Source organism: Nicotiana tomentosiformis, chromosome 4 (assembly GCF_000390325.3).
Source record: "Nicotiana tomentosiformis chromosome 4, ASM39032v3, whole genome shotgun sequence".
NCBI lineage: Eukaryota > Viridiplantae > Streptophyta > Magnoliopsida > Solanales > Solanaceae > Nicotiana > Nicotiana tomentosiformis.
The window spans coordinates 16,476,929-16,488,128 of record NC_090815.1 but is presented as its reverse complement, the minus strand read 5'-3'; the positions used below and the strand labels follow the sequence as shown (position 1 = coordinate 16,488,128).

Sequence of the window (11,200 nt, the reverse complement as noted above, 5' to 3'; positions counted from 1 at the left end):
CTTCTGGTTGACTTGTTTTTTAAGTTGCTCGACTCGACTACAGTATATATTATATATGTTGGTACTTTTTGTAGTGAATGCCCTTTTTCTGGAAAAAGGAAAGCATATGCTTAGATAGTAAAACCTTTTCTCATAGAGAGGCCCTCAGGGGCTTTGGTTCAATAGTAAGGAGGCAACATGTGATGTGTGAACTAGGCGTGATGTTGCCAATTTCACCGAGTTGTGATTCTAAAAGAAGTTTTTTCCTATACTTAGTGGGCGTTTGGATATAAGAATTGTAAAATTCCAAAATAGGGGGAAAAAAATTTTCAAGTGAAAATTGTATTTGAAATTTAGAGTTGTGTTTAAATATGAATATAATTTTGGGTTGTTTTTGAAGTTTTGTGAGTGAAAAAAATTTGAAAAACAGTTTTTTGGAGTTTTTCAAATTTTTAAAAATTTTCAAAATGCATTCAAGTGAAAATTAGAAATTTTATGAACACACGTTGATTTCGAATTTTTTTTTGGAAAAAAAGGGAAAAATTTCTTATGTCTAAACGGGTTCTTAAGTTCATCAAAAAGAACCAAAAAATAAAAAAAGGAAGAAGAGTTAAAAGAAAGAAACCTTCCAAAACTACCGGCTATGTCCATTTATAAGTAGCTCATTATCAAAATTGATCAATTCATAAAATATTACTAATATTAGCCAATTATTTATTTGTAGCAAAAAAAAAGGTCAAATTTTTTGTCACGACCCGAAATTCCCACCTTCGGGACCATGATAGCGCCTAACATTTCACTTGTTAGGCAAGCCAACGTTAGAATAATATTTGTCATTTTTAAATAATTTTAAATTAATTAATAACAAAGAAACCAATGCGGAAGTAAAGTTTGAAATGTAGTGATTAATCCATAAAAATAACGAAGTCTAAATACCATCCCAGAATTGGTGTCACAAGTGCACGAACTTTTAGAATAATACAAATACAAGCCTGAATAAAATAAAGCTATCTGAAAGCAAACACACAGCTAAAATAAGGTAGACAGGGAATTCAGAACTGCGTACGCTGTGCAGTTATACCTCAAGTCTCTTCTGAGTAGCTGAAATCCGAGCAAGTCTATGGTACGCTACTGGGACCAACTCCGAAATCTACACAAGAAGTGCAAAGTGTAGTATCAGTACAACCGACCCCATGTACTGATAAGTGTCGAGCCTAACCTCGACGAAGTAGTGACGAGGCTAAGGCAGGTCACCTACATTAACATATAAGCAATAATAATAATAACTACAATAATAAAAATAAATCAGGTAACTCATTTTAATAGTTGAAGCCAACTTAGCAGTCATAACCAATTATTATTTCAATCAATTTCCGTTGCAGCGTGCAACCCGCTCCCACAATATATTCATATTCACTTCTGTTGCGGCGTGCAACCCGCTCCTCCAATATATTTATTTTAATCAAGTCTGTTGCGGCGTGCAACCCGATCCCCCAATATGGACTTTTAATAAGTCTGTTGCGGCGTGCAACCCGATCCCCCAATATATTCATTTCAATCAATTCTGTTGCGGCGTGCAACCCGCTCCTCCAATATATCCATTTGTCAATTCTTATAGAATAAATTGCCCCAATAAGTGCAACAATTAATATGAAATTATAAGACAACAAGCATACAATAATTATGATTTAATTAAGAAACAAACAATGACAAATAGCAATTTATTATGAAAATCAGGAAGAAAATAGGCAGTTTAATATTTAATATGCTAAATGTCAAGTAGCAATTAAGACACATAAATCAAATAAGCATGTAACAATTATTATAGAAATTCAAGAATTAATAGTTGACAAAGAATATGAGAGAAACAATTATTATAAAAATTAATTCGTGTCTTAAAATAATTTAATATGTTTAAATAATTAAGCAACCAATTAAATTGACAAAGTATAGGCACTCGTCACCTTGCCTATACATCGTTGCACATGAAATTCACATAGCAAATAATTCAGGGGCTCTGTTCCCTCAAGTCAAGGTTAACCACGACACTTACCTCGCTTTGTAATTTCAATCAATTACTCGACCACAACTTTTCCTTTTAAATTTTTCTCCAAAAGTTTCAAATATATTCACAAAAAATTCGATATACTCAATATGAATCATAGGAATTAATTCCATATGAATTTACTAATTTTTCGGATAAAATTCGAAATTCACTTTAAAAATTGACAGTGGGGCTCACGTCTCGAATCTCGAAAAAACTTACAAAATCTGAACACCCATTCCGAGACGAGTTCAACCATGCAAAAATTATCGAATTCCGACATCGGATTGACTTTCAAATCCTCATTTTACATTTTTGGAATATTTTATAAAAATTTGATTTTTCTTTCATAAATTCACGGATTCATGATGTAAATGAGTATAGAATTATGAAATATAATCAATATAGGATAAGGAACACTTACCCCAATGTTTTTCCGTGAAAAACGCCCAAAAATCGTCTTACCCGAGCTCAAAATCGAAAATGGTGGAAAGATTACCCGAACTTAAGTTCTGATTTTCAGATTTTTATCCTTCGCGAACGTGATAGTACCCTCGCATTCGCGAAGCACATTTTTGTGCTGCCAAAACTTTGCTCTTCGCGAACGCGAAGGCAATCTTGCGAACGCGAAGCCTTGCCAAATTTGGCCTTCGCGAACGCGATATACCTTCGCAAACGCGAAGCTTTAACTCTTGGTCCCCGGCTAGGCCTCGCATTCTACGCGAACGCGAACGCTTCCACGCGTCTGCGATGAACACTGCACTTTACCCTTCGCGAACGCGGCCCCCTCTTCGCGAAGTAAACTTCACTTGCCTTAAGTTCCTCTTCGCGAACGCGATTCCTCTATCGCTAACGCGAAGAAGGAAACGAGACAGTGCATCGGAAAATTTTCGAGCAGAGTTCCAAGTCCAAAATTCAATCCGTTAACCATTCGAAACTCACCCGAGCCCTCGGGGCTCCAAACCAAATATGCACCCAGGTCTTAAAACATCATACGAACTTGCTCGCGCGATCAAATCGCCAAAATAACACCTAGAACTACGAATCGAGCACCAAATCAAAAAAAAAATTCAAGAAAACTTTAAAACTTATATTTTCGCAACCGGGCGTCCGAATCACGTCAAATCAACTCCGTTTCTCACCAAATTAGGCAGACAAGTCATATATATTATAGTGGACCTATACCGGGCTCCGGAACCAAAATACGGACTCGATGTCAATAAATTCAATATTAGTAAATTCTTAAAAATCATTAAGCTTTCAAACTTTTTAATTTTTCATCAAAATTACATATCTCGGGTTAGGGACCTCGGAATTCGATTTCGGGCATACGCCCAAGTCTTAAATCACGATACGAACCTACCGAAATTGTCAAAATACTGATCCGAGTCCGTTTGCTCAAAATATTAACCAAAGTCAACTCAGTTGAGTTTTAAAGCTCTATTTCACATTTAAATCCATTTTTCACATAAAAACTTTCCGAAAAATTGTACGGACTGCGCATGCAAGTCGAGGAATGATAAATAGTGCTTTTCGAGGTCTTAGAACACAGAATTACTTATTAAATTTAAAGATGACACTTTGGGTCATCACATTTTTACTTTCTTTTGAGTGAGTGTTATTAGAATAGATTGGGTACATCTTAAGGAGCTTGAATCTCAGTTTTGGGATGATTTGGTGAAGTTTTGAGGTGGTTTAGAAGTAAAAATTGAACATGAAAAAATGATATGTGTATCATATTGTGTATCATTTGTGTATCGCATATGTATCATATTTGTATCAATTGTGTATCACATGTATACCTGTGTGTGAGATACATGCGTGATATATGTGTCACGGAAGAATTTTTTGAACTCTATTTAATTACGAATTTTGATACAAAACCAGTTCAAATCACCTCCAATTTTCCTCAAATTATGTATATTGACTAATCTATATGTTTTGAATGAATTTCAACTATACCCATTGAAAAAGTTCCTTTTTCGCTTAGATTTTTGGAATATTTTACTTTTTTTTTTGTATTTCATCACCTTATTTGTTACTTCATCCATGAAATTTTCTTTCCGTCTTGCATCTAATGTTGGCTAATCACGTTTAAAAATATAGAAGGAGATTTTTGCATGTGATTATTTGAGAGAAAGAACCTTATTTATTTGGTTTTTTAATTTTTATATGTGCTTGACTAATTTTGGTAAGTGTATGATTAATGACTAGAGGTTGGTAAGTTGAGACTTATTCGGGATATTTATGTAACTTTATTGTAAAATAGATCACATTTTTGTTCAGTTGGATATTCAATCAAAACTGACGAAATTTTGGTTATTAGTGAAAAAAATGTTAGTCATTGTGTTTTTTTTTAAACCGAATTATCGGGTACTTTCCATGAAATTCTTGACACAAGAAGCACCCCTTTTCTAGTTATTCTAGGTTTTTCAGCTTCTTCAATTTTTCTGCGTCTCTCACACCTGGGTCGGTGTCACTGTCTCCTTTCGACGTCTCTCTCAGGTAAAATCTTTTTCTTTTAACTAACTTTCCTGTTCTGCAACACTTTTGCTTACAGTGTTTAATCTCAGATGTTTTGTTGATTTTAAAAAAAAAAGGCTTTTAAACTTCAAGATCTCAACTTTTTTCACTGTTTAAGTGAGTTTCGCAAATATAGTCAGTTCTAGAATCTAGACCCAGGTAACGAAGAAGTGATACGGAGTATTTGTATAGCTGACCCAACTAATTCGGAATTGAGGTGTAGTTGATTGATTGATTAATTAAAGATTTCAGCTTTTGTAGCGCAAGTTGTTGTTTTCTGGTAATTTTGGGTTTGTGTGTTTTCTAGCTTTGTTGAAGGAGGGTTTAATTATTTATTTATTAAAGTTTATAGCTTGGGTGTTCAAACTCTACCTCAGACAAAAGCCTGTGCACCATTGGCCCTCGGTGATTTTTCGGTTATAAAAAAAAGTTTATAGCTTGGCTTGTTTAGCTCGCTGAAATATTTTCTGTTGTTAAGATATCCTTTCCAAGAGTGATCTAAAGTTGTTAAGATATCCGGTCCTAGTTTTATCCGTCGTGTCGATAATTGTTTGCACGAAACGTATAGTTTAATCTTTATGAAGAATAATGCTTTCGCTTATAAAGAAATGGGCGAGTGGATAAGTAGCTGTGAAAGAAGTTATCAACCTTTTTATATATAAAACGGAGTTTACTTTGTTACTTAAGCTTTGTTATGACTTCGAGAGCTATAAGAAAAAACAACTGTTCTTGGTATAAGTGTTCGTTGCAAAGTTTGTGTTCGTGGTAATGGAATACTGTTGTTTTCAGTGTTCAGTGTGATTTTCACTTAACAGCCCGTGGAAGGGGTGTTTCTCAAAATGATGGCACAGCTTGATGAGAGGTGACTCGGGTTAGGACTGTGGGAGGTGACTCAGAGCCTTTTCCGGTGGTTATGGGCTACACCAAGGATATATGCTCAGCCCGTTCTTATTTTCGTTGGCGATGGACGCATTGACAATCTGACACACCATATTCAAGGGGAGGTGCCATGGCGTATGCTGTTCGCTGATGATATATTATCTGATTGATGAGACGTGAGATGGCGTTAACGAGAGACTGGAGGTATGGAGGCAGGCCCTGAAGTATAAAGGTTTCAAGTTGAGTAGGACCAAGACGAAATATTTGGAGTGTAAGTTCAGCGACGTGTCGGGGGAAGCGGATGTGGAAGTGAGGGTTGACTCAGTATCTGGGTGGGGTGGATGAAATGGAGGTTAGTGTCTGGAGTCCTGTGTGATAAGAATGTGCCACCAAAACTTAAAGGTAAGTTCTATAGAGCGGTGGTTAGACCGACCATGTTGTATGGGGCTGAGTGTTGGCCAATCAAGATTTCACATATCCAAAAGAAGAAAGTAGCAGAAATGAAGATGTTGAGATGGATGTGTTGGCACAATAGGATGGATAAGATTAAGAATGAGGATATTCGGGAGAGGGTGGGCGTGGCTCCCTTAGATGACAAGATGCGGGAAGTGAGGCTTAGATGGTTCGGGCACGTGCGGAGGAAGAGCCTAGATGCTTCGGTTAGGAGGTGTGAGCGGTTGGCTTTGGCATGTACGAGAAGAGGTAGAGGGCGGCCTAAGAAGTATTAGGGCGAGGTGATTAGGCAGGACATGACGCGACTTCATATTTTCGAGGACATGACCCTTGATATGGAGGTGTGCAGGTCGAGCATTAGGGTTGTAGGTTAGGGGGTAGTCGAGCGTTTCTCCTCGTTGTGCCGGTTAGTCTGATAGTGTTTTGTCTAGGACTGCTAGCGGTTTTTGTTGTGTTTCACACTTTTTTTTTTTTTGGCCTTTCCATTTATTTGTTGTCTTTTGCGATGCTGATACTATTTTTCTGGTTTTTGTTACTGTTACTGATCTATTGTCTCTGAGCCGAGGGTCTCCCGGAAACAACCTCTCTATTTCTCCGGGGTAGGGGTAAGGTCTGCGTACACTCTACCCTTCCTAGACCCCACTAGTGGGATTCTACTGGGTTGTTGTTGTTGTTGTTGTAGTAGTTTGATGACGACAACAACAACAACAACCCAGTATAATCCACTAGTTGGGTCTGGGGAGGGTAGTGTGTACGCAGACCTTACCCCTACCCTGGGGTAGAGAGACTGTTTCCGATAGACCCTCGGCTCCTTCCCTCCAAGAACTCCCCACCTTGCTCTTGGGGTGACTCGAACTCACAACCTCTTGGTTGGAAGTGGAGGGTGCTTACCACTAGAGCAACCCACTGTTGTAGTAGCTTGGTGAGAACTGTTTTTATGCAGGTGAAATCTTTGAATTTTAATGTTAATATATCAAACCAATCACTTACTTGGAAAGTAAAAGCAAGTGTGCGCGGTTGGTGTCATCCCCTTTAACCTTTTTCCTCCCAGTTAGGGATCGACCGCTTTAACAATGGGAACACCAGAGACCTCTCGTGAACCTTGCCCTGACCGCATACTTGATGATGTTGGCGGAGCATTTGGTATGGGTGCTGTTGGAGGTGCGGCCTTCCACTTCATAAAAGGCACATACAACTCACCAAAAGGTGAGCGCTTGGTTGGTGGTACACAGGCAGTGCGCATGAATGCACCTCGTATTGGTGGTAGTTTTGCTGTGTGGGGTGGACTGTTCTCCACGTTTGATTGTACAATGGTTTATCTCCGTCAGAAAGAAGATCCGTGGAACTCAATCATTGCTGGTGCAGCAACTGGTGGCTTTCTTCAGATGCGGCAGGGATTAGTTGCTGCTTCTAGATCAGCAATGTTTGGTGGAGTTTTACTTGCGTTGATAGAGGGAGCTGGAATTATGTTGAATAAAGTCATGAGTGCTCCCCAGAATTTCCCGCCCATGGATGAGCCACTACCTAATGCCCCTGGTGTGCCTGGGTATCCAGCCGGGCAGCTGCCTGGTCAACCAATGGGGCAGCTTCCTGGTCAAGCTCCAGTAAGTATTGATGGCATGATGGCTGAATCTTCAGCACCGTCCTCTTCTTCCTCAAGTTCCTGGTTTGGAGGGCTTTTTGGCGGTGGAAAAAAGGAGGAGACAGCGACAAACAGTGGTAGCAAGACACAGGTTTTAGAGAGCTTTGATGCTCCTAGCCCACCTACTTTTGAATATAAATAAGAGCTGAAATTTTTTGCAGGTTGGTTACTGTTATTTTCTTTATTATTTGGATTCCTTATGTAGTGTGAACCAGTATACTAATTTATCAGTGTAGCCAAGGTTTTGTGATGTTTCATGGAAAGTATAGATTTCTGAATAAATGTATTCCTTCAAAAGACACTATGTGCTCTCTAATCTGTATAGAAATCATCCAGGACAAAGGAAATAAAGTCTCGTTTTATATGCATTGACGTGCTCTCTTGGAATGAAGATTAACATAAAATTGGAAACTTGTTATTGACTACTTGTGTCCTGTTAATTAGATGTGTTCTGATCTTGGTTTATTTGAATCCTGTAGGTTTTGAAATTCTAGAATTCATTATTGAACTTGTACTATATCTCTGAAATATATTTTTCTGCCTTAGAAAACAGTACACTCTCTCTCAGGGATGCCTCATTGTTAGTGCCTTGGCGATAACTTTTTGTCACATCGGTATATTATGTGGGTGTAATATAGGAAATACTTCTGAACCCCAGGGCTTTGCTCTAGTGGTAAAAGTGCAGCGCGTGATCTATGGGTTGGATGCACGACATTCGAACTCTGACGCAAACAAAGGCCTGGTATCGCGTGGAGAAGGGTAGAGGGGAGGGCCCATTACCACCGAGTTTCAAACTGTGCGCCTTTGGTCCTTGTGATTTTCTGGGTTATAAAAATATATTGGAAATACTTATATGTCACACACGAGTTTGTTCTTTCTTAAAAGGAGAAGAACATAAAATAGATAACTAATTACTGTACAATTGATGCTGCACTCATTGGGATGGACGTCAAAGATATGTAATTGGCTGGTATGCTAGATGTAGTACACTTTATCAAAGTTTCCTTGGGAGATCTCTCTTTTGCCACCGTGCAACTCTTTTCTCAACCTCTTTATCACCGAATTACACACAATACAATCCTTATGAAATGCTCTCGATGGGAATTCCAAGTAAGTTGTTGGGAGGGAGTTTACCTGGCATCTAAAAGCTTGTGCTCATCGCTCAACGTTTTGCACATTCATTTTTTCTTTGTGTTTGCCACTTTTAGGGATAAAATGTTGGACCTCTCATTTAGTGAGGCTTCTATCTGTTATAATCAAAACATTTGGTTGAATCCGTTTTGTAGGGGAAGCATCTTGATGGTCAGGAGACTTGCCACACTTCTTGATCCGTGCCGATTTTTGAGATTATTAAATGGCTTATTGTGGATCTGAATGGCATAGTGGGTTTATATTGATGCGCAGGCAGTTTAATCTACAGTACTTGACATTAAGATATGTTGCATCATAGGTTTAATGGTATTAACTTTTGATTATTGTATGAGTTGACAAGTTTTGTTCAATCCTGAATGATCAAACAAATGGAACAATAATGTGCCATGTTTGTGGTTGTATAAGGGAACACCTTGGGCAGCATATAAAGATCTTTTTTGCAGTGCCACTTTTCTGGATGACATGTACTGAGATTCTTAAATTGCTCAACTACAGTAAACATTGTATCTAACAAAGTAATGTTTTTCTCTTTCATTTATTCCAGGAGATAGGAAGGTCATTTGTGGTTTCAATATTGAGGCTATATTCTTACTTAATCAATGTGGCTAAGTTACATGTGAAACATTGGATTAGAACTCTTAACTTCCTTAACTTATACAACAAACAATTTATTTCATTCTTGAAACATTACATAGAGAATTAAAGAATAAATGAATACAAATACACTTGGAAACAATACATGTTATTAGGGGTGGATATAATACCGACTGAATCGAAAAAACTGACCGAACCGTAAACTTCAGTTTATTCGATTTCGTTTTTTCGACTTATTTGGTCGGTTTGCGGTTTATATTTTTCATAATTTCGGTATTCGGTTTTGCAACTTCGTTTTTAAGTTAAATCGAAAAATCGAAGTTTTCTAATATGAGTCCTAGCTTCTGGGCTCCTCTTAAGTTGTCTAGCCCAACTTATCAACATATTTAAATTTTAAAATTTGAGGCCCAAACCCAAATAAACTCTCACGTTCTAAAAATTAACCCTTTTTGTTTGCCAATACATCTTTCATCTTTGTTTGCTTGCATGTTGTCGATGTTGCTGTGGTATAATGACATTCATCTTTGTTTGCAAGCGTCTCTTTCAGTTTTTATAAGAAAAAGTTATTGCATTTTTGAAATAGAAGAAAACAGTACTCCTACTATAAATTTATTTTGCATAATATTTGTTTATGTTTCATGGGAAGTGTGAGATCTAAAGTAGAAAACCTTTTATATAATAGATACTAAGGCTCCTCTAATTTTAACTTGCTTAGATTATACTTTTAGATGATCTACGAGATAGTTATATTGTAATCTTTGTCGAATAAATTTATATTTTCTACATCAACTAAATGATTTGGCTAATCATATTATTAGTATCGCATTTTCGAGTTTTAGTTGCACTAAAATATAAAATTAGTCATATTTTTTAGTAGAAAAACTCCAATTTAAAAGCTCAATACGACAAGACTAAACCAACCGAATCTAACCGAAAATCGATCAAACCGAATTAGCAAAAACCAAAGAAACCAAACTAATTTTGGTTCGATTATTAGTGCACCAAATAAAAAATTAAAAATCGAACAAATCGAAAATCAAACCGAACCGACCTAAGCTCACGCCTATTCAGAAAGGAATCTTTACGCAAATAGCCACTACACGGAATCTGCCAATTTATCTAGTAATGATCTTTGACGGCATAAAGATGCAGCACATGGTAAATAATGGACAAATGAGTCGGCTCAAATCTCGTAGAGTTAAGTTGGTTAGGGACTTGGGTGTTCAAGATTATCATTGTCAACTACTTTTTCTATTCTATTTTGTGTGATAATATTTCTTATTAGTTTGTTTTAAAAAAATAAATATTGTATATAATATTTTTTTAATAAGAAACTTTTATAACAACATAAATACTATGATATATTTAAATTATAGGTTTCAAAAGTTTTATATCTATACGCATAATATGAAATATTTAAAGTTACAATGTCAAGTCAAACTGCGACAAATAAAATAAAATAGGAGAGTAATTTGGACGTGCCAACTAGGTGGAGTTGACTTCACAATATTGAAATTTTTTATTTTACGAATGCAATATTGTAGTAGCTGGCTAGCTGCAGCGGACGTTCTCTTATTGAACGAGTCAAAGAAAGACAACAATTAGTGGTTCTTCATCATCTTTTTCCGCGCACGTTGAACAACTTTATTAATTTTGACTTTTATATTATGATGGAGTGATAAATGTTCGAGCCTGGATTATGGAATCGCTTTTATTAGATAAAGCCTTTTGCCTCGCAATGCGTAATTTTTCGATGCAAATATGAATTTAGTCAGACTACTAATGTAAATATGGGATACCAACAGAAGGCTTTCGATTATCTCCGCGCAATAAAAGGTTTTAAAAATCCCTAGTAACTCGCATTCCTCTTATAAATCTGCTTTCCCCTTGCAAGAGGAACAAAGAGGCAAGTACATCTGCATTTCTCATTCTAT

The 11,200-nt window shown here is 36.9% G+C and overlaps 1 protein-coding gene and 1 long non-coding RNA gene across 5 annotated transcripts; one reads left to right on the top strand and one right to left on the bottom strand.

Annotated features, from left to right (window-relative positions):
• The first annotated feature begins 4,370 nt into the window (after nucleotides 1-4,370).
• On the top strand, nucleotides 4,371-9,120 carry LOC104119299 (mitochondrial import inner membrane translocase subunit TIM17-2-like). Of its 4 annotated transcripts, none has more exons than XM_009630763.4 (3): nucleotides 4,371-4,528; nucleotides 6,930-7,681; nucleotides 8,807-9,120. In XM_009630763.4, exon 2 carries the CDS (start codon nucleotides 6,952-6,954, stop codon nucleotides 7,660-7,662), a length of 711 nt encoding a protein of 236 aa, XP_009629058.1. In that variant the 5' UTR covers nucleotides 4,371-4,528; nucleotides 6,930-6,951; the 3' UTR covers nucleotides 7,663-7,681; nucleotides 8,807-9,120. The 4 variants fall into 4 exon arrangements, with proteins under 4 accessions (XP_009629058.1, XP_009629056.1, XP_070055691.1 ...); XM_009630761.4 differs by having other exon boundaries at nucleotides 4,374-4,528; nucleotides 6,822-7,681; XM_070199589.1 differs by lacking the exon at nucleotides 8,807-9,120 and adding an exon at nucleotides 5,336-5,426 and having other exon boundaries at nucleotides 4,387-4,528; nucleotides 6,934-7,770.
• LOC138908884 (uncharacterized) lies at nucleotides 6,300-6,781 on the bottom strand. The gene is made up of 2 exons (XR_011415279.1): nucleotides 6,645-6,781; nucleotides 6,300-6,462 (listed from the first exon to the last, which is right to left on the bottom strand). It is a non-coding gene; the product is annotated as an uncharacterized lncRNA (long non-coding RNA).
• Nucleotides 9,121-11,200: the final 2,080 nt, after the last annotated feature.

Excerpts from the sequence above, each read along its gene's own strand:
- LOC104119299 (XM_009630763.4), top strand. The coding sequence starts at position 6,952 with ATGGGAACACCAGAGACCTCTCGTGAACCTTGCCCTGACCGCATACTT.